General features: G+C 48.6%; 8 protein-coding genes across 8 annotated transcripts; 5 read left to right on the forward strand and 3 right to left on the reverse strand.

Moving 5' to 3' along the window:
• Nucleotides 1-1,379: 1,379 nt before the first annotated feature.
• PEX2_085330 (uncharacterized protein) lies at nt 1,380-3,370 on the forward strand (the record flags this gene model as incomplete). The annotated part of the gene is made up of 2 exons (XM_016745803.1): nt 1,380-2,111; nt 2,162-3,370. 2 exons carry the CDS (start codon nt 1,380-1,382, stop codon nt 3,368-3,370), a joined length of 1,941 nt encoding a protein of 646 aa, XP_016602250.1.
• Nucleotides 3,371-4,180: 810 nt separating this feature from the next.
• On the forward strand, nt 4,181-5,237 carry PEX2_085340 (histidine phosphatase family protein; the record flags this gene model as incomplete). The annotated part of the gene is made up of 4 exons (XM_016745804.1): nt 4,181-4,270; nt 4,330-4,536; nt 4,588-4,830; nt 4,878-5,237. 4 exons carry the CDS (start codon nt 4,181-4,183, stop codon nt 5,235-5,237), a joined length of 900 nt encoding a protein of 299 aa, XP_016602251.1.
• Nucleotides 5,238-5,504: 267 nt separating this feature from the next.
• On the reverse strand, nt 5,505-6,568 carry PEX2_085350 (mitochondrial 54S ribosomal protein uL22m; the record flags this gene model as incomplete). Its single annotated transcript, XM_016745805.1, has 2 exons — nt 5,505-6,472; nt 6,535-6,568. The coding sequence occupies 2 exons, from the start codon at nt 6,566-6,568 to the stop codon at nt 5,505-5,507; spliced, it is 1,002 nt and encodes a 333-aa protein (XP_016602252.1).
• A 680-nt stretch (nt 6,569-7,248) lies between these two features.
• PEX2_085360 (U6 snRNP complex subunit PRP24) lies at nt 7,249-11,144 on the forward strand (the record flags this gene model as incomplete). The annotated part of the gene is made up of 3 exons (XM_016745806.1): nt 7,249-9,765; nt 9,816-10,049; nt 10,095-11,144. The coding sequence occupies 3 exons, from the start codon at nt 7,249-7,251 to the stop codon at nt 11,142-11,144; spliced, it is 3,801 nt and encodes a 1,266-aa protein (XP_016602253.1).
• Nucleotides 11,145-11,995: 851 nt separating this feature from the next.
• On the forward strand, nt 11,996-12,806 carry PEX2_085370 (uncharacterized protein; the record flags this gene model as incomplete). The annotated part of the gene is made up of 4 exons (XM_016745807.1): nt 11,996-12,095; nt 12,149-12,210; nt 12,264-12,554; nt 12,618-12,806. 4 exons carry the CDS (start codon nt 11,996-11,998, stop codon nt 12,804-12,806), a joined length of 642 nt encoding a protein of 213 aa, XP_016602254.1.
• Nucleotides 12,807-13,246: 440 nt separating this feature from the next.
• PEX2_085380 (DUF3500 domain-containing protein) lies at nt 13,247-14,583 on the reverse strand (the record flags this gene model as incomplete). Its single annotated transcript, XM_016745808.1, has 2 exons — nt 13,247-14,322; nt 14,376-14,583. The coding sequence occupies 2 exons, from the start codon at nt 14,581-14,583 to the stop codon at nt 13,247-13,249; spliced, it is 1,284 nt and encodes a 427-aa protein (XP_016602255.1).
• An 856-nt stretch (nt 14,584-15,439) lies between these two features.
• On the forward strand, nt 15,440-17,971 carry PEX2_085390 (fungal specific transcription factor domain-containing protein; the record flags this gene model as incomplete). Its single annotated transcript, XM_016745809.1, has 11 exons — nt 15,440-15,488; nt 15,535-15,621; nt 15,748-15,811; nt 15,859-16,594; nt 16,641-16,674; nt 16,719-16,836; nt 16,891-16,911; nt 16,959-17,293; nt 17,340-17,514; nt 17,559-17,829; nt 17,876-17,971. The coding sequence occupies 11 exons, from the start codon at nt 15,440-15,442 to the stop codon at nt 17,969-17,971; spliced, it is 1,986 nt and encodes a 661-aa protein (XP_016602256.1).
• A 76-nt stretch (nt 17,972-18,047) lies between these two features.
• PEX2_085400 (DEAD/DEAH box helicase) lies at nt 18,048-20,974 on the reverse strand (the record flags this gene model as incomplete). The annotated part of the gene is made up of 3 exons (XM_016745810.1): nt 18,048-18,297; nt 18,678-20,377; nt 20,444-20,974. The coding sequence occupies 3 exons, from the start codon at nt 20,972-20,974 to the stop codon at nt 18,048-18,050; spliced, it is 2,481 nt and encodes an 826-aa protein (XP_016602257.1).
• Nucleotides 20,975-21,754: the final 780 nt, after the last annotated feature.

Here is a 21,754-nt window from a genome sequence, read left to right on the forward strand (position 1 = left end):
ACGGTTCAGCGGTCCGGGGCTGCTGACTGTACAGACCGTGGTTAGGGGCTTTTTTTCTATTTTTTCTCTCGAAACATTTGCCAGGCGCCAATCAGTTGATCAGTCTCGACCCTCCCCACAATAGAACCGAGAGTGGAGCTGGACAGCTGTTTGTCAGTGGGGGGAGGGGGGGATGGAGGGGTAGATTTGCTTGTCAGGGGTAGAAGAAGTGAAGAAACCAAAAGTGAAAGATGTTAAGTGATTTAGCATCAACAATGATAAGCAGGAAGATCAATGAGATCCGGAAAAGCCAAGATTTTCAATCGTCGTTTAGGGACATCGATGCCCAGGTGGATTACGGGAGTTCTAGACCTTACCTAAGCTGGTTCTTCTAGCCCCGGAGGGCACTGGTCCTATATCAGCCAAGCTTTGTCGGTCAACATGGCGGAAGATCTTTTTTATATCTTGATGCCCTAATGCAGTTCATCTTATCCCAGATCAAAGGTTGGTCTGTGTATATGAAATAGACTAGTGCTAAGAAATAAAGCTTTTCTGTTTTTTAATAAAAAGAATCTTCGCCGAAGCTCCGAGAAAAACTGTGTCATAACACAGTGGGTCAACAAGACCCTTAAAAAACTGTGGCTTAAAGTCAATTGATCGAGATTGATCGAGATTGATCGAGAGTGTTCATTATTTTCATATTTCCCAGAGATGTAATGATACATTTTACTTGCTTTCTTGGATCTATGTCGAGTTTGTAGATATGACGTGCCGGCTATATTACCCCCGTGTGCTTTAGTACAAATCTAGCCGGGCTGTGCAACACAGCCTCTTAATCTTGAGCAATTCGAAAAAAGGGTTACTCCATATATATATATATCTCTGCATCGTAAGGGACTTTACCGATCTATGTTGTAATGTATGATTTATTTACATAGAGCATCAGAAAGAGGCCAATAGGAGATGGAATTTTCTTCTCGTAAAAGGTACTTTGTAGGTACCTAGCATTACGTAGTAGAATGTATGGCTTTAGAAGTACCCCCGGAGTATATGCACTGAGTCATACTGCGGCTTAGAGCGATCAAGCGGGGTGTCGGGGTCCCAAAACGGATTAGCGTCAAGTCGGGGACCCCGAAGAGGAATGGCGGACTAAGAGAGGCAGAGCATACATAGAATCAACGGCTGCCTCAAGTCTTAGGTTCTTCACCTTCCCCGGAAGCCATTTCTTGTCCTTCTCCACGACCTCCTCCATATCCTAGTTTCCTACTGCCTCAGGATCCTTTTGGCCTAACTAAACGGCTTCCTCTCTCTTTGACTTGTGTTCCTTGTTCCTTGTTCCTCATCTTTTCATAAATAGATACCCCTAGTGATACCCACTCTACGTTTGATTTGATTTTACAATGGCTTTTGTTGCGGATCAATTCTTCTCTGATATGGATGCGACAAATCTCAATGAATGGGTTGACTTCGATCAATTCCTCGATCTCCCTTCAGGCTACGACGACCAGTCGACTGCCACCACTGTCTCACCTCAGGACCTGGCTCTGCCTTATGAGGCAGATGGGATGTTCAACTCGCCGTCTAATTTCATGGAATCCTCCTTCGATATGATCAATTATGATCTCCCACAACAAGATTTTATGGGAATGAATGGAGGTTTCATGCAGGACCCGGCTGCTCCTTTGTTCGATGGTGCTGCGTTCTTGGGATACAACCCATACGACAGCAACAACACATTCCGGAACCTGGTTGAGGCACAGGCTGCCGCCGACCCGCGAGTTGCTACTATCAAGGAGAAGCGCCGTGAGGCAGCGATAGCGCTGCACCTGCAGCGGCTTTGTGATGCGACTGCTCTTGACTTGGATATGTCCTCAGACTCCAACACCAGCTTCTCATCACCAAGCTGGTCAGAATACGTTCGCGGGAGCATCTCTCCGCGTCCTAGCCTAGAGAACACGTCTATCTCCGAGGCACCTCCTCCAGGGGGCATGGAGATGGTTCTCGACTTGAACATGAACGCCGCAGCCAATGTGCCAAAGAAACAAAAGCCTCGCTCTCAGGCACAGAAGGAGAACTACATCAAGGCTCGGAAGTACGGTGCTTGTGAGAAGCACAAGAAGCAGCACAAGCGAGTAAGTTTTCCATTCACTTTGAACATTTGAGCACGCTAACGTTCGAGTAGTGCAACTGCCTGGAGAAGGCTGCTGCTCGTGCCGCTGCCAGCGATGTTCCGATGAATGCCGCACCCCAACAAAGGTCGAACCAACCGATGCTCCAAGTTCCCATCCCAGAGGCGCGTTACTCGGACTCGCCGGGTCAAGACACATCATTCAACTCACCTCAAGCGCTTCAAACCATCCAGGCGATCAGGAAACCAACACGCAGCTCATCTGGGATCGACCCATCAGTGGGATTGCCTGTTGTGGTACCAATCGCCAAGCAGATTATCCGGACGAATACTCGAAAAAGTACGCCGCCAGGACACGACATTATTCTACTATCTGGCGAGCCAGATTCCAAGAGCATGTCGAATCAAAACAACGTTCTACCGTCCAACAGAAACACCGCGAAGGCTCAGGCTGCAGGGCACAGCGCACTCCAATCTGGCCAGAACATCGCAAACAACTCATCCGCGGGACACGAGAAACTCTACACACAAGAGAGGATCTCAAAGAACGCAGGAAATGGACAACCCCACGATACATGCAGTTCCAGTACATCTCGGCCGGTTCACGCAGCTAGGCTGCCAAATGGCAGCTCGAGCTTGCGCTGGCGCGCTTCGACCTCGTCGGTTGATGTTGTATGTTCAGAGAGGACGGACGTCCAGGTGACATCCTCCGCTAACCATCCAACTACCGGCGTCTGTCGCTCTTCGGGTCTGGATATGCAGCGAACAAGGTCTACCCGCACCATGGAAATGTTCCTGGTGCCAGGTACTGTTGCTGGAAACCTTGGAATGCGCCATTCCACGTCGCTCACGCGCAACTCTGGAATCCAGGTGCCTGGGCCAGATCACAGGAGAGTCTCAGAAGGACTTTCCAAGCAACTCGCAATACTCTCTGGCTTGCAGTCGGTACCAAAGGATCTACTGGTCTCACCGGCTCGGCGTGGATCACCAGATATCTCTAGAAACGAATTACCGGATAACCTCGAGAATCGGCCACTGCCCATCAGCAGAAAAGGTCCCCTTGTTCCTCCCGTTGTTGAAAGCGTTGGCTGCCTGGTTTCCAGTGCTGCCTTGGCATTTGCTGGTGCCTGGCAATCATCATTGTCTCTGGCGTCTGAATCTGAGGGCGTGGTCTACAAATGTCTGTCTCTGTTCGGCCGACACATCGTGTCTGTGAGGAAGGGCTTATATATAGGCGGACTGCGGAACGCTTGGTGTCTATGAATGCCTCGTTTGTTCTCGAATTAACGCGATCGCGCTCGGGACTGGATGGATGAACTTTTGATAACTGGCCGAGCTGGCTTTTAACGATATTCAATTGCAAAGGGCATACATAGGTGACATCTATTGTCACAAGTAGTCCCTGCTGATGAAATAAGATGAATTAATTTGCATTTGCTATCCACTGGAACCTTTTCATTCATAGTAATAATCCAAGAGACGCGCATACAACTAGATGTGGCTACGACAGCAACAACCAACGTGGCAAGTGCGCCTTTATAAACATCAAAGGTAATGGTAGTTGGTAGATAACTGGGGTTGAGCATTCATACCAAACCTGGATAGCTGTTTACCTGGACGATGAGGCCTTTATTCCAGCGTTCCTCCTCCTCTAGGACTAGATGTAAATTGTTGACGAACTAAATATGTAGGTATATATTTCCCATTGAAATTCTGACTGTCATTGTTTCCTCTCTCTCTCTTTCTCATTATCTGCCTCTGTTAGGCCATGATAGAGCCTTGTGCCGACTATGTCTACTGTAAGTATAGGCAACTCTTGTTTCTTTGAGCTGCCAATGGAAGGGCTTCAATATGCATAAATAATATAAATTAGTTTAAAATCTTGCATTCCTAATGATCAGCCTATCGCGGTTATTTCCAAAAATGACCTAAATAGTGAACAATTCAGGTTGCATCTTTTGCCCTCCCCACCACCTCAGCCCTAAATCTCCCTAATCCCGCGCCAACCTACCCTTTTTCCTTGTTCTCTTACGGCTCAGACCACCACTCGTACTTTGCTCCAACCCCAAAACTATGAACTCCCCGCCCCTGTTACGCTTCACTACAGTTACAGGGTATTTCCTTCAAGATGACCCCGCCACTGACCCCGACACCTTCGACTATGTAAGAGACCCCAATATCATTGTCAAAGCCATCAAACAGTTGTCTGATGATCTGGAAAGGTGAAATCAAACTTCGGACTCATCGAAAAATACTACGATGAACACCTTGGAAGCGAACAGGCTGAGAGCCAGTGGCGTCGTTTTGACGCCCACATTCAACGCCTGAATGCCAGTGAGACTAAGACATTCAAAGTCCTATTTCTCGGACGCCATGGCGAGGGCGTCCACAACGTTGCTGAGCGCAAGTATGGCACCAAGAAGTGGGATGTAAGTGGTTGAGCATTTCCTCCATGAACTAAACGCCAATCAAACCTCTAGGATTACTGGTCACTCCAAGATGGAGACGAGGACGGCAACTGGGTTGATGCTCGTCTTACTGAACAGGGCAGACGCCAGGCACAAGCTGCACATGCAGCTTGGGGGGAGCAGATCAAGGCTGGCATCCCGTCACCCGAGTCCTACTACGTGAGCCCCCTGAACCGGTGCCTTGAAACGGCGCAGATTACATTTCAAGGACTTGCAATCCCTGGTACGGATCCTTTTAAGCCGACCATTAAAGAGGTGTGTTTGATTCCTACTAAACACCGTGCAATATTTAACCCCACTAGCTGCTCCGGGAAACGATGGGTCAGCACACCTGTGACCGTCGCTCAACGGCCTCGGAAATAGCAGAAGAGTACCCGGAGTACCGCTTCGAAGCAGAATTCTCCGAGGAAGACAAGTTGTGGGATGCCAAGGTCCGCGAGTCGAACGAGCATCGCAATGATCGGCTTCGCTGTCTTTTGAATGATATATTTGCCCACGATGAGAGTACATACATTTCATTAACGGCTCACTCAGGTGCGATCACTAGCATTCTGGAAGTTGTGGGACATCGCCGCTTTGCCTTGGCGACTGGTGCAGTGATTCCTGTGCTCATTTCGGTGGAAAAGGGGGACCCGTCGCAGCCAGAGTCACAGTCATTGTAGGGCTCAAATCGATTTCGAGGACTGCAATAGGTTTATATCTGAAATGGCTGCTGGGTTTGATAAACATTTGAATATTAGAAGAGGTACAGCCGGTCTCAATGGTTTGATACCCAAGAAATTGATTCAGTATTGTACATGAGTCGCTCTTACTCAAGAAAGATGAGAGCGACTTCTCACAAATGCAATTGTCGCCTCCAATCGGCTAATGAAAAACCACTGTCCACGCGAAAGATCTAGATATAAATAATACAAACGCCAAAACATCGATCACCAGCTGTAGTACTGGTTCTGCGCAGAGATCTTGCGATCGGGCAGTTGTGTCCAGAGCTGAGACCTGCGCTCGCGCTGGGCCTTGGCCTCCCGGTCCTCCCACTCGCGGATACGAGTCTTCTCTTCCTTCAGTAGGACTGAGAGACTTGTGGTAGGGGGGCGCATACGGTTGATCTGACCACGGGCGCGGTGATCCATCTCATATCCATAGGGACCGCGGTTGACCCAGGCCTCTTGGATGTAGATGTCGGTGGGGTTGGCAATCTTCTGTCGCTCCCCTGTCTTCAGTATGACAGTAATGGGTTTCGATGGCTCGGAGTTAGAGGCCCCAAGGCCCATGCCGGCACGGACAATGGCGACGTTCTTTGCGTGTTCCAGATGTTCCAGTACGTCCTTGGCGGCCTTTTTGTTGCTGAAGCGCATCTGGAGGATGGCTTCGTCGATATTCTTGCCGGCGATTTGGCGAGCCAGAGGACCCAGCTTCTTCAGTGACGTCTTGATCCAGTGAGATTTGGAAAGAGATTCGCGCTCTGTGCGCTTAATTTGCACCTTTGTCGGCACACGGCCTCGTTTCCGGACCTCGCGGACGGCCATCTTCCTTTCCCATCGCAGCTGGGCCTTGGGGTCGGGACCCAATCCCACTTGTAAACGACTCAAGTCGCGGTCCTCCAGCTTTCCGGAGATGCCTTCTTTTTGTTGTTCCCCCTTTGGCCGGGATGGCATGGGACCGGTTGTTGGTGCGGTGAAGTCTGATCCGAAGATAGAGGTTCCTAAACCACCTTCTTCCTTCTTAGGGGCCGAGGGTCGGTGGGCGACTTTGGGTTTTTGACTGGATCCCCCTGAAAACATGTTTTTCAAGGATGAAAACAAACCGGTCGGCTTTTTACTTTCGCCATCGTTCAAAGCGTAACGGATGGCCGTCGAGGTCAATGTTCGGCGAGGGACGAAGGAGACGGTCCGGGCAGCTAAAGGCGGGAAGTCAGTCAGTATACAGGCCAAGTATATGATGTATAAAGAGATAACATACCAGTCCGGACCAATTGCCCTGAGCGATAGACCATTGTGGCTGTTGGGATGTTGTTGTCAGAAGTTCACGTCGGGAAAAAAGGTGGAAAGTTCCCTGCACTTGTGGTCTGTGCGGAATACCGGAGCCTGAGGCACCTTGAAGTTGATCGATCAGAATAGCTTCAAGAGATGCGACTTGCGACTGCACGAGTTTATAGAGCAAGAACAGGCTTATATACAGATGGAGATGATCTCGTATCTTTGATGGTCATAATCGCATCTCATTCTTGCGACATTACTGTTTCTTCTTCCCAACCATCTCCACAGTATCCACTAGCCCTCATCTTTCCCTCTTTCAGTTCTTCTCTCTCTTTTTCGTCTTCGTTCATCCCTCCCTTCCCTTCCCAGGCCACCAGCCTGTCGTTTCTATCCGTTTCCAATACCTGAGATATCTGAGATTTCAGCTTGACCTCTCGATTAAACAACTTTCGTTTCTTTCAGGCATTCCTTTAGATTCTTAGCCACCCGTCACAAGCAGCTGCGCAAGTGTAAATCTACGTCATCTGCAGGAACAACAACGAGGGGGTTTCTGGGATACGATTAGCCGATGCAGGAATGGACGTGTTGAGGTACATCAAGACTGTCGTATGATCTGGACCTCTGCTTGAAAAGCACCTGGGCATCCATTACGACAATTCCCGGCATCCCATCGTTCTTCCCAAAGCTCTATCCAAACATGGATATCAATTCTCTTCTTTCGCCGGACTCGAATCCCAAGTCTGGAAATTCCACGCCCGTGTCTGGTCCTACGTCGAACAACGCACCGGCCACCTCTGCAGGGCCATCCCCCCACAAAGCTATCGAGAGAACTCGGACAGGCTCCAGACGAAAGGGCAATACTTCTTCGCCTCTTGCACAGCAGGTGTATGCTCCAACCGGAGAATCTTCGCCAGGACCCAGTGGAGGAAATGGGACTTCTCCGACTGAAGTACCCTCAAGACAACCATCCACGCCGGGAATGGACACTTTGGCGGATCTCGCCTCGATGCAGCACCACCAACCACAACGTCCAACGCCAACAAGCATGCTCCGGAGTACTGAATCCTACGAGCACCAGTTATCCCCATCTACTATTCACCCACATGTCAACTCTATCACTCACAACACCCCAACCTCTCGAATTTCTTTCGAGCTCGCCATGTCGGATGGGCGCGACGGGCCCGCGAAAAGGACCTACGCCGCGACTTCGCTCGACCCGGATGCGCAACGATTGGCGACCGACCTTTTTCATCAAATCTCGATCAACCCCCACACGCATGACGCGCACGTGCAGTTTATCGGATTGCTGCATGCAGGATTTGTCAACCACGTCTACCCACCGAATAACCCAGATGTCCACGGCGACCCGCGACGCTATGATCTACTCAACGATTTGAAAACGGCGCGTGAAGAAATGGACAAACTTTTCGCCATGGGAGAAGACCTTTGGGCCGAATGGATTCAAGACGAGAGCATGTTAGCTCAAGATGTCGACGGGCGCATTGCTGTTCTAGAGCTCTGCCAGCGATCCGTCGAAGAGGAGTTTGGCAGCACAAAATTATGGAATATCTACGGCGAATGGGTGCTTTATCTCTACAATTCCGCCCATGGCGAAGCCAGTTCCCAGTGGACTGAAGAGGATCGCATGGTTGGGCGCGAGGTGTTCACATGGGATTCGGTCGTGGAGGTGTGGCAGCGGGGTGCAGACGCTACCAAATGGAGAATCAACAACAGCCACTTGGTCTGGGATCGCCTTCTAGATCTCTATGCTCAGGACATTGCTCGCGCACCTTCCCAGGAAAAGATCAACCATCTTCATGGACTTTATGGCCATCGTCTGCAAACTCCCCACGCTACCTGGGACCAGACTTTCCAAAAGTTTTCAAGCTTTATTTCAACTTATTGCAACAGCAAGTATGAGGACATCATGTCTGAGACTGTCGCCCGCGCAGCTGAGCCAAAGGCTCTCTACAACGCACGAGAGGAATTCGAACACCGCCTGGCCAAGGCGCAAGAGTCTGGCGATCGTACTCTCGAATGGACAATTTACTCCGAGTACATTGATTGGGAATTGACGCGCAATCGCCGGAAACGAGGAGATTTCAGCTTCGACTTGGTGAATGCCATCTACCAGCGCGCCGTTCTTCACTTCCCGACCGATGTGTCGATTTGGGAAGACTATGTCATGTTTTTGATCGGTGAATCTCTTCATCGCCGCGCCTCTACCACGACAATCTCCACCCTAGACCGTGCCACGCGTCATTGTCCATGGTCTGGAAACCTGTGGTCCCAGTATCTTCTAAGCTCTGAAAGAGAGAGCCAGTCGTTTAACAAGATTTCGAGCATTAAGCACAAAGCGACTAGCACTGGACTGCTTGATGCTGGTGGTTTGGAGGAAGTCTTGAAGGTTCACGTCACCTGGTGCAGCTACCTTCGCCGGCGCGCCTTTTTGTCTGACTCGACCGACGAAGATCTTGATGTCGCCGAAGTTGGAATTCGCTCGGCAATCGAAAGCGTGCAAGAACTGGGCGAAAAGAAGTACGGCCCGGCGTATCAGGGCGATCCTCTTTTCCGTCTGGAACGAATTTACATCCGTTTCCTCAGTGAGAGCGGCAGCTGGGACAGCGCACGAGAGACCTTCAAGGGCTTGGTGGCTCGTCGTGGCAGTAGCTATGAGTTCTGGCTCGCCTACTACGAATGGGAGTTAATTTGCTGGAGTAAATTTGTGCAAGGCGAGGCAACAGTTGACGCGGCCCGCCGAACCCCCAACCCAAGCTTTGCTACTGCCGTGCTCAAGCAAGCGATCAAGAGAACAGATCTGGATTGGCCTGACAAGATTGTCCAGACATATGTTACACATTGCGAGGACTACGAGGACTCAGATGAGCTCCAGCTGGCCGTGATTGAGACCCGGAAAGCAATGCGAGCCGTCACTGCCCGGAGAGAGAGGGAAGCGCGAGAGGCAGCTGCAGCACAGCAGCAGCAGCAACAGCAACAGCAATGGGAGGCTGCAGTGGAGGCAGTCCCTTCGCCTGAAAAGAGAAAACGCGAAGACGTCAAAGACGAGATGCCGGAAACCAAAAAGGTCCGCAACGAAGAGGCACTGGCCGAGGTTCCCGCTCCTCCTTCACGGGATCGAGAGAATGCGACCGTTATCGCCACGAACTTGCCTAAAGGCACCACTGAGCGTCAGGTCCGCCAATTCTTCCGTCATGTAAGTGCCTTATCCTTATTATTATCGGGACGACTTAGCTGACCAAACAGATTGGTACCATCAACACTATCAAAATGCTCCGTCGAGACGAGAAAAACTCTGAAGTTGCAGTCATTGAGTTCGAAACCAAGGAAGATGCTCTTGCCGCCCTCACTCGCGATCAAAAGCGCTTCAACGACACTGATAATGTCATCGACGTGCAAATTGGGTCACAGACGACACTCTGGATCACCAATTACCCGCCGACTGCGGACGAGGACTACCTCAGAAACCTTTTCAGCAAGGTAAGTGTTTCGCCCTAGCCTTTGTGACATCGCTAACTTTAGCAGTATGGCGAAGTACTCGAAGTTCGTATGCCGTCTCTCAAGTTTGACACTTCCAGACGCTTCTCCTACTTGCAGATGGATACCTCCAGTGCTGCCCACCATGCGACAGAGCTTCATGGAATGCGATTCGAAGATGGTACCAGGCTCAGTGTTAAGATATCCGATCCCGGACAAAAAACAGCCCGCAGTGGTCCCAGATACGAAGGGCGAGAAATTTATGTCTCAAACATTGCCTGGGACGCCGGTGAAAAAGATCTGAAAGAGCTGTTTTCCAAATTCGGTGAAATCGAAAAGGTCGTGATTGACAGAAAGATTAATGGTGGTAGTAAGGGATTCGGCTTTGTTACGTTCACTACCAAGGAGGCTGCTAAGGACGCTGTCGCAATGAATGAACAAGTGTTCAGATCACGTTCTCTGCGTGTTGAAATTGCTACCACCGACACTCGGCGTGGAAACCAAGTCGTCATCTCCCGAGTTGCATCACACCCGGCGGACTACGGTATCCGTGGTCTTGAAGTCCCGGTTGGTGAGCATGCACAGCGCACACTTGCTTTGATGAACGTCCCCGATACTGTCAATCAAGCCCGTATCCGTGCCCTTGTCGAGCCTTATGGTCGTTTAGTCGCGATCAATTTGCGCCCAGAACACCAAGGTGCTATTGTGGAATATGTTGATATTCAGGATGCCGGCAAAGCTGCGTTGGCACTCGAAGGAAAGGAGATCATTGCTGGACGCCCGCTCCATATTGGCACAGTTCGAGAGATGATGAATTCGCAACCGGAAATCAAAGCGGACCGGGGGCAATCCGTCAAGCAAGAGAACAAAACGAAGAAGACGAACCTACAACCCACTGGGCCGATTAGACGCCCGCAGCAGCCTGGCGCTCGAAAGAGTGGTCTTGGGATGAAACGACAGATCGCACCTTCTGGTCAGAAACCATCTGCCGCTAATCCGGCCAGTGACAAAATGGACACGACGCCTGACGGCGAGAGCAAACCGAAAAAGAGCAACGACGATTTCCGCGCTATGCTTCAACAAAAGCGTCCGGAATAAAGTGCAAGTGCAATGACAAGTGACAATTCCTGGCGTAATTCTTTGTTTTTTTTCTACGGCATGTATTTGGCTGGCGTTTTTCTGTTTCCTGGTGGTCATCTTGATGCTTCCTTTAGATCCGCATGTATTCATTCGGGTCGGTCTCTTGCGTCATGATCTCTTTTGTTTATGGCACATGCCGTCGTGTACATTATGACTGTATCTTGCTCTTAGTTCTAATGATGATGTTTGTTCCAAAGGGCTGTCACCGAGACCCGTGGACATTGCCCCCGATGACCTTGAAAGTGCCTTGTGATCTATATCGTAGAATATTGGTAGTTTTGTACATTCTTTGAACATGAAAAATAAGTCATAGCTCATGTCTTTACCATATGTTATACATTACTGATGCAGCATGGAGGTGTGTGATTGGATTAGATGTCACGATAGTGCCGTGCGCATTGACGTCAATCGGCTTGGCCTACTTGGCCTACTTGGCCTTTGGCCTTTGATTGTCTGCGGGGAAATAACACAACAATTCTGATACCTTCAGATGGGTTGCACAGAGCGATTTATTGCGACCAAACGATATAATCCTTTGTTATCTACCTGATACATTCCCTCCTAAACTCCCTAAACTCCTTAAACTCTTTAAAACTCGAGCCGCGTGACCCCCCCTGTTCTCTTATCTGACCCCCGATTAGCCCACCAGTCTAGTACATCTATCCCTTCCCTTGCCCGCATCGTTTCTATTTCCTGTGTCTTGCTTGGAGTCTATTAAGACTTCTTTCAAATTATCGCTGCTCTACACTCAATGTGCAGGGCTGGCACCAAACATCGTGAACATCCCACGCCATCGCATCCCCGCAGCGATGGACTTCCACCTAGTGCCGCGAGGCACCGATCGGAACTACACAGGATTCCTTACAAAGACAATAGTCTACATCGGGACACTGACGATATTTATGGCCTGTAGGCAGCTTTCAATGCCCATCTAGGCATCCAGATTTACTGACAAGATCTAGCATTTGGCTTGACAATATCCTCGATCGTCATTCCAAAATGGGTCAGCTACCATAGCGAAAAGGTACGACCATTATCCACCGTCAACAAGCTCCCACTAACACTATGAACCTATAGCCCGATAACCATTACTCCTACGGTCTTCACCGCCGCTGCTCCTCCCTCACCAATACCTGCGAAAGCTTCCCACAACGCGAAGACTGCCACGGCGAAGACCGATACTTTTGCTCCATGTGGCGCTCTGTCGGGTTCTTAATGTCCTTCGCTGTCGTTCTGCAGGGCATAAGCATAGTCACATACCTGGTCATCTTGAGTGGTGGAAAACGCCTGCGCGAAAATGGGTGGAGTGTTCTTAGTTTGACGGTTGGTCTGTCTGCCATTGTGCAGGCAGCCGGCATGTCGATAGTGGTGGGTTGATAATATTTCTATATCCAGCCCTAAGATGAATTTCCCTAATGATTTGGTTTATAGGCATATCTATTCGATAACGAGGACCGGTTCTTCGTCGGCTGGAAACTTGACCAGTCCTGGATCCTTTGCACTATTAGCTGGTGCTTCAGTGTCTTCTGCGCAGGCGCAGTTATTGTGGCTGCCAAGGTCTTACCCTCAGAGGGTGGGTATGAGTTGATTCCTGATCATGATGAGCTTCAAGTCACTTGATGGCGCCCTGTGTAGCATTCATGGCACCTGGATGAATCACGTGTTACGCAAACAGACGAAGAGACCTATCTAGGTATCATCGATCCTTAATGACTTCTCATAATTCTGCTATTTCCGTGGTTGCAGATTGTTGATGCTTTTCTATCTTTTGATCTCGTGCTTCGGCGTTGGGGCTGTATACATCTTTTATCGTTCCGGGTTATGGTAGGGACAACTAATATGGATCATTATTGAATAAAATATTTCTCTGCAAGCTTGCGTATCTACAGCCAAGTTCGGATTATCATGGATTGAATCATATCTTTGTGGATCGTTTTTGTGACCTTACAACAAGACCATCAGTGATAAACCCAACATAGGTAGAAAAATGCAAAGTGACGTAGATAGAAGTCTCATCATTCATCTCATACAGTACATTCTTTCTGATAGGCTGAGTCGACCTACCAGACAATTTCTTTTGCATTCAATCCCTCAATAGCCGGAATCTGCGGCCGCAGCGCCTGACCATAGTCACCCCCGTTCGGCGTGCGAAGCAGGGTGTGAATGTGGAATTTCTTCGGCTCCTCATTATTCAAAAACACACCGGAGTGGTGATCAAACTCGACAAGAATTACCGGGTTCTGAATACGGTAATAGAATGGATCTTCATTACCATACCCTCCAATCCAACAAAAGTACGTCTCCGCTTCGTGCGCGCGCACCTGATCAATCTTCATAGCCCGCGATTTGGCCGGCAGGTAAAGCAGATATTGCTCCAGGATGCCATACATGAGCTCTTTCTGTGCGGCATTAAAAGTTGACGCGAGGATACCCTCATACGGTACCTCACGGTTATCACGGTACGCGCCGCACAGGTGGCGCTGGTCATCCTTATTCCAGCGGCCGGGCGGCATAGCCGGATCCTTCATGTGAGCAAAGATACGAGCGGAAGCCTGCAACTCCGCCGAGAGCGACTGCATTAACTGCAACCCGAGTTTCTCCTCGATTTGCATGATACGCGTGCCGGCGTGCGGGCCGGCGTCGATCTCGTTTGGCTCTGCGCCTGTGAACCACGGTGACGCGACGATCTGCCCTTTGTAAAGGAAGATGTTTAGGCAGAGGTGATGACCATAGAATGACCAGCCCCAGGGGCGGGTGGTTGATGGACGGCCGAAGAGGACGAAGTTGTAGGAGAATTCGTTCATCACTGCTGGTGACTTGACTAACTCGCCGAGGAAGTGATTGATGCGCATTGCGCTGATGGCCTTTGCATACCCTTCTGGTGAGAGGGTTGTCTTGAGGACATTCATCACTGCATCCCGGGTCTTGGTGTTGACTTCATCGAGCCGGATGCCCTTGTGCGCGAGCAGGAACTCGGGGTTCGACCATGTGCGCCACTGTGGAGAGTCGATGTGGTAGTTGATGGCCTCTTTTTGCTTTTCATCCAGCAGGGCAGTCAAATATTCTGTTGCATCTACAATTTGCTGAATTGGGACGTCCTCTTCTTGTAATGTGAATAGACCCGGGCGTACGTTTCCTATACATGTTAGAAGCATTCTATTATGTGATATCCTTTTAGTTGTTTCATACCATCAGTGGTCACGCCTTTAAATGGCTCCTGTAATAGCTCTAGCCAATGCATATACAGCGCATGCAACCAGGGTGGCTGATGTCCGGTCTTAAACTCGTTCGCGTACTCATGCGCATCCTGCTGGCACATCGCCTGGAAACGCGGGAGGCTGAGGTCAGGCAGGTACTGGCGGTACTCGCCTGTGGGCTTTTCCAATGTATTGGCCATGATAGTATAGAATGATATAAAGAAATAAACTAAAGAGAGAAGAAGAAATGTCCAAATGATATTATATCAAGGTTGCGACCCCACATTGGTTGCGACCTTCCCCACGAGCGTGGGGATGGGAAATTCCTTATCCGCACCATCTGGCAACTTGGGCCTTCTGGCCAATCCAGTCAGGCCGGAAAGACATTTATCAGTTTGGCTTCATGTTACGATCTGGGGATATCTGTGGGACGTCCTAAATTTGGAGTTTGGCATTGTCGTCGTATCACAGCTTTTAGGCGCGTGGGATGTGTCGGGGCATAAATCCAAGAGTAATAATTTGGGTATAAAAACTACAAAGCAAAATGTAGACATGATTCTCACAGAATAAAGAGGAAGAGGCATAGACACTTTTTAATTTCCTTTGTTTTTGTCCTGTTAGAAGAAATGTATATCTATACTTCGTTTATATATCAACGCTTCAGCATTCCCGTATCTCACTATACCTCTATTTTAAGAACTCGGATATTCCGAGAGATTATCTGTTCAAAGGCTGCCCTCATATGTCGGGATGACATACTGTGCGTCTTTCTAATGACACTGACATTGAATCGTTGGTTCATGCCGCATAGGCGTTGCAGCATGCAGTGCTGATGGATAAGGGGCCACAGTATGAGCAGTCTGAAGTGGAGGCTGCGACATGTCTCAACATGAACCTTGAGCTGATTGTATATAATAGCCATCAGCAATCACTAGCAAATTGATGTTTCCTTTGAAAGAACGTTCCTAAAATGTGAAGATTGTGAAGTCCAGACAATTACCCGTGGACCCCGCGAATGATCCCCTTTAATCCCCGGCAATTCCCCGGTCACGTGTGATGATACCGGTCCGGAATTTCCGGCCTCACATAATTGTCATCGAAGACGGTAAGCGCAACGCTCAACATCGCTATATTGCCTGGGGCCTCATTAGGGAATGTCTGGATGATGCCGACTCCCCGACCTCAGATCAAGCGACCTGAAGTCAATCAGCCAGCCGCTAAGCGCATCAAACGGCCGCGTGCGACTCAAGCTTGCGACAGATGCAGGCTGAAGAAGTATAAGTGTAATGAGCGATATCCATGTTCACATTGTAGCAGTGAGTGATAAGATTATAGGAGTATCAAATCTTCTCTGACAATTACAGAAAGCCGCCTAGATTGCGTGTATCAGGGGACGTACCGAGAGCGTGAAAGCAACCGTGCTGCAGAGTAGGCCAATCACTTCGCATATCCACTGGGCTTGCTAATGTCCATAGTTATGTCATCGAACTGGAGAAGAAGGTGGAAGAGCTGACCTCGAAGCTTCGTGATGCGGAGGCTAAAACTTCCCCTGGAGGTCCCATCCCACCAATTGAAACGCTGTGCTCTATGCGCAATGCTTCCACGCCACGGGAGGTTGCAAAAATATCCGAGACCCGTGAAGGATCTATAGGAAGTTCTAAGGACGAGAGTAGCGAGGTCAATCACACCAACGCGATTGAATCCCACGGTAGAACATCCTCGGCTGCAATCATCGACGATCTGAAGAAAGAGCCTGAGCTAAATGGCCAGAAAGAGCCCTGCCCTCCCGCGCCTGATAACTCGGTCATCCCGACGCCCCGTAACCCAAGCTTATCTCCTCCATCCGCTGCTGGACCGGGACAGACGCTGTCAATTGAACAGTCAAACTACTATTTCGATCAGGCTCATGTCTTTATGAATGGATACTTTGAGAGCATTCATTTCATCCATCCATTTGTCGATAAAGAAGAATTTTTCACGCGCGCTAATGATCTTTGGTTTAATCGATCACGCACGCCTGAGCCGAGCTTTGTCGCGCTGTACCTCAGTGTTCTCTCGCTTGGGTCTTTGGTGCGTGTATGGGATGAAGGTACCATAGCCGGCTTAGGTCGGTTTGAATGGAGCCGAAAGCTGTTTGGGGAAGCACAGGTATACCTAAACAACCTGCAGTTTTCAAACGATCTTGAAACTGTTCAGTGTCTTTACATGATGGTGTGTGGGCATTTCCCGATAAATGACCGTAAGCTAACTTGAGCAGGCCAAAGTTTGTCAAAATGAACTCAATCCGAATCGTGAGTCTTTGTTTCGATTTTCAATCCAAAATCTAACCAAATAGGGGCCTATATGTATCTTGGCCTCGCAGTACGGACATGTCTTTCGGCTGGCTTTAATCGAGAGATCCCATGTTCAAAAGTCGCCACACAGCGTTCTGGCTGGATCTCAAAGACTTGGTGGTAAGTCAAAAGTGTGTTTTTCGACGTAACTTCATCACTCTAACGAGATAACAGGGGTTTGTTCTCTTTGGAAATGTAAGCACATTATACATCGCCATGGATGATATGTGCTGATCAATTAGTGAGATGAGCTTTTCAGTTGGACGACCGGACTCCCTTGGAATGGATGAATACCACGACCGCAGCATTCCACCACGCGATGATTCTGAATTCGCCATCATCCCATGGATGATTGATTTTGCGCAGATCATTCGACAAATATCTGTCCAGATCTACCATTCTCGCATCTCATTACAGGACAAGTTACAACTTGCTCTGCAAATCGAAATGGAAATGGACCGCTGGTTAGCGAGGCTTCCAGATATGATCAAACCCAATATCGGTGGATATAGAATGACTCGTAGTGCCCTGCGCGACCCGAAGTGGGCACGACGACAACAGCTTGTGTTGGGAATTAGTAAGTTACCCCTGGGATTTTTGGGGCTACTGATTAACGAATGTAGGGTACTATAATATCAGAATGTTGCTCTTCCGGCCTTTTTTAAGCCGCTTTACACGCAAACCACAACATCCTCCCAATGAATTGGACCAAGTTTTTGACAAATGTTTGGACGCCGCCATAAGGGCTCTCCAAGTGCTTCATGACCTTTACCGAGTTCACACATTTTTCCGCTGCTGGTATGTTTCTTCGCTAGGTATTGTTTCCTTAACTAACTTTTCAGGTGGTATAATACAACCTATGTAATGCTCGCTACATCGACACTTCTACTTCCAATGTCTCGGCTCGGCATGTGCGCTGAAACCGCTCCTCTATTGCGATCCGTGGAAATGGGCGTGGAGATCCTGGAAGCCATGGATGAGTCTGTAATAGCACAAAAGTCAGTTGAGATTATTAGGCAGTATCTGAGAGACTTCCGAGAACCTGGAGCTTCACAGCTACCTGGAGAGGGTGCAGCTTCCCTTTCCGAGGCGGGCCAAGCATTTGAAGTACCAGTATGTATCCTCATCCTGTTTTCCTAGGATTTTGCTGACCATTTAGGAATGGGCTTATGGTTTCGGCTTGCCAGATTATTCTTTCGAGGGAATTGCTCGACTATTTCACGATATTGAAGAGTTCCCGATGCCGGATGAATGATCATATATACCTGGGGATTTCTATTCTGTATATATTTGCACCAGTGCCCTCTGGGTGCTTTGAAATCTATTTGGTATTATATATAATCGTTATGGACTATAACGTCTGACACCTCCGGATTTTCCACCATGGCGGCCTCAACTTCTTCGGCCATGGGGACTGCAGCAGGTTCCAGTAATTGAGCAACAGTGGTGCGTGCATTGAGTGTGATGTGTAGACCTGCCTCGACCTCTTCTAACTTCTTTGCTTCCTTGGTCACTTTGATGGAGTGTCCCGATAGTGCAGAGGAGGCAGCAGCAGGTGTGCCATTTGAATCAGATGCGCAGCTGTCAGCAATTCCTTGTAGATCATTCATTGCGACTTGGCATAGATTTCAATCGACATGCTCAGCTCACCATATGCCCTGAGGAAGCCTACGACTCGGGAAAGCCGACGGACTTTCTTTTAAAACAAATGTTGTAATCTATACACAATCACCTAAGTGAGAATCGAAGAATAATATTCTATTCTATCTATGTTCATGATTTTGTGTGCAAGTGGAAGAAGTATCCACAGTGAAGCCATAGACCCCAAACTCCCACCCAGAGCTAACTCGCAAACATGCCATCAAGAACGAGCGACAGAACGAGCGATAGAACGAGAGACGGATTCCCTCGTTGAAAATCCCCTTTTAGCAAATTGGGCCAGTTTTGCGTCTCGCACGCACAGCTTGGCCTCTGTAAAATGATTTAGGACCTGTGTCAACTTTGCGTATCTCCGTTCATACTCGTCGCTCCAAATGCTCGATCGCATGGCCTTCATGTTTCCCACAACGTACAGGGCGTTCTTGGCTCGACTGATTGCAACATTCAACCGGGTTTTATCATCGAGGAATCCAGCATGCGTGGTGACTGTCATATCGAAGATCACAATCGGGCTCTCTCCGCCCTGGAAGGAGTCGATTTTCTTCACGGACACCTTGTCGAGGCCGAGAGAACGATCATTCCGATGCTCAAGTGTAACATACTTCAAGTAATTTCGGAACTGGGCCTCATATGGCACCAGGATAATGATATCCTTCGATGAGAGCCCTTCTAACCCAAGTAATTCTTTGCACAAGGCAATAGAAATCGCTGCATGGGCTGTATTTTTCTTGGAGTGGTATTGTATTTCAACCTCGCTGGGACAGACATCAATGAAGAGCAGATTGGTTTCCACCCCAAAGCGTTTTTTGTTGAAGTCGCGTAGGAACGAAGCGGTCTCGTTGTTCGTCCTTTCATGATCTGTGAGTTTACTGTCATAGAACTTCCGATTCACAAGGTTGGAAATGTCTGGATGCATGCGATGCTGTACTTCAAGCATAATCAAGGCATTTTCCCTATCAATCAAGCGCTTGAACAATGACAGACGAAGTTGATAGGCAAACGGGTTTTTCTCCGAACTCGAGGTCACCGTGGGCGCTAGCTGATGGTGGTCGCCCACCATGATAATAGGACTTGGGTAATAATGGGCCAGAATTGGCCACATTTCAGGTTCTGTAAACTTTGCAGCCTCATCAACTCCAACTACAGCTGGCTTGATGGAACGCACAATTGTGGGGTGACCAGCTGTAAAGGGCGTGCAAACAATTACATCTGCCATCTGGAGTACAGCGAGAAGAAGTGTGTTGGTGTTGTTACAAAATTCTATCCGCCCCTTTCCATCAATGGAAGTTTGACTTCGAAACATCTCAAACAAGTTGCGGAATGACTTGTACTTATCGACCGGCTCTCTCTCAGCTTCTGGAATGATCCCAGAAAGACGTAACATCCAGTGCGCATATGTCAGTTCAACATTGGAATGGGCCAGCATAGAATGTTGATTGCTCTCGGGGCCGCTAAATCTGGAATTCAACACTGCTTCCGTGAAAATCATGTTATTCAGAATCTCCAAAACCTCTCGGGGGAATGATGACTTCATGGGGTCACTACCCGGAAGGTGCTGCACACGGACGACAACGACCTGTTTTGAGCCGCGAGCTTCAAACATGCCGAGGCAAGCCTCATGCATATCTTTTGCTGTTCGATAAACACCATCGTTTGTAGGTGTTACGATGAGCAGTTGATGCTTCGTGTTAGTCTCGATATTTTCATTCAGAAAGGGGAGCAAACGCCGCAGCAACCAGAAAGTCTTCCTCGTTCCTGGGGGGCCCTGGATCAAGGCAAAAGGGCCCGAAAGCTCATGCAAATGTCGGAAAGCCTCCAGTTGGCGGGGATTGAACTTTGAAAATCGTAGAAGCTGCTGTTCAAAGCGTTCAAATAAGTCTTGCCGTAATTTTCCATAGAGATTTATTGAACGGAAGTGCTCAAGGCTACCGGACAGCAGCATTCTCCACAGGCCTTTTTGTAACTCGCAGTTACTGTACAGTTGGAAACTAGCATTGATCTGCTATTCAAATGGTCTGGGGCTTATATGTTGTTTTAAAAGGATGCTTTGGGAAGGATGTCGTGCCACCTCAATGAGTGTTGTATTCTCGGTCAATGAAAGAGGTTTTTCCCTCGATGAAATGAATTGCGACTGCTCAGTATCCCATGATTGGGAAATTCGAGCAGTGACCCATCCGTTGGGGCAGAGATGGTGTTTTTCGATGATCACGATACGCGTCTCAGAGAAGCTGTCTGTACTAGCATATGAGGGCCTGATGTCAAAATTTTCATCGTCCTTGAACACAAAGTTCTCGGGGATTTTTATGTATGCGAAATGAAATCGATTGTTGGAGGGAAGCGTGAACATTGTCATGAGTGTCCGAACTTGCTTGCTCTCTTTTGTCTCAGGGTCCACGGTCTTTCGGGTAGCATATTCGTGCTCGAAAATCAGCGAGAACCCAACACAGACGGTGTATTCCTCTCGGGAAGCAAATGTGGTTTTCTTCCATTGGGTGTCAATCTTTGGGCGAGAGTCAGCAGTGCGAAGTTCCCCAATCTTGAGGTATGGCTTTCTGGCGCTGGTGAACCAGGCGGACCAGGTGTTCACGGATTCGGACATGATGGAAGTCGGGTGTGGCCAACGAGGATGGTGAATGGCTGTAAAGGCGAAAGGTGGATGCTGCGTTTCTCTCGCTGGTAGTGTTGGGGTTTGAGAGATAGGTTTTGGTGGTATGGAGAGCACCGAGGCTGAGGCGCTGGCGGCAGGAATTTGGAAAAAAGAAGAATGAATCGGATTGCAGGCAATTGAGGCAGAAAATTTGTCACCAGAGTGAGGATAGTAACAGCAACTGGTATGCTCTAGTAGAACTCAAGGTGAGGTCAGTCAAACCGTGAGACACAGAAAAGAACTGAGTACAGTTAGAAGTTAATGGCAAGGGAAAAGGGCTTTGAGACGAATAAGGCAAAATCCCAGAGATTACAAGGCTGAAATGAAACTCATTTTGTTCGTTTCGTTGTATGAGCAGAGCGTCGTTCTCGTTTTCTATCCAGAGCAGCTAAATACACTGCTAAGAATAGATGTTTCGCTACTGTTATGCTTCAGAGGACAGTATTATCTGTCATAGGTTTGAAATATGAAGGATAGAATATGGAACATAGAGCATAGAACATGGAACTTAGAATATGGAATATGAATGATGAAGGATGGAGTAGAAACCCCAAGTTAAATACTTAGACAGTCAAACGAGGCCCTTTGTAATCGATAATCTATGATATATGATATATTATATATATTGTACACTCATCTATATTGTGTAGCTCGGATACTAGACTGTGATAATCAGATCTATTTAGGGATGACATTAGTGTAATAGCGATAAGTACTAGGAACGACATGCTA

The sequence above is a fragment of the Penicillium expansum genome (genome assembly GCF_000769745.1).
Source record: "Penicillium expansum strain MD-8 chromosome Unknown contig284, whole genome shotgun sequence".
Classification (NCBI taxonomy): Eukaryota; Fungi; Ascomycota; class Eurotiomycetes; order Eurotiales; family Aspergillaceae; genus Penicillium; species Penicillium expansum.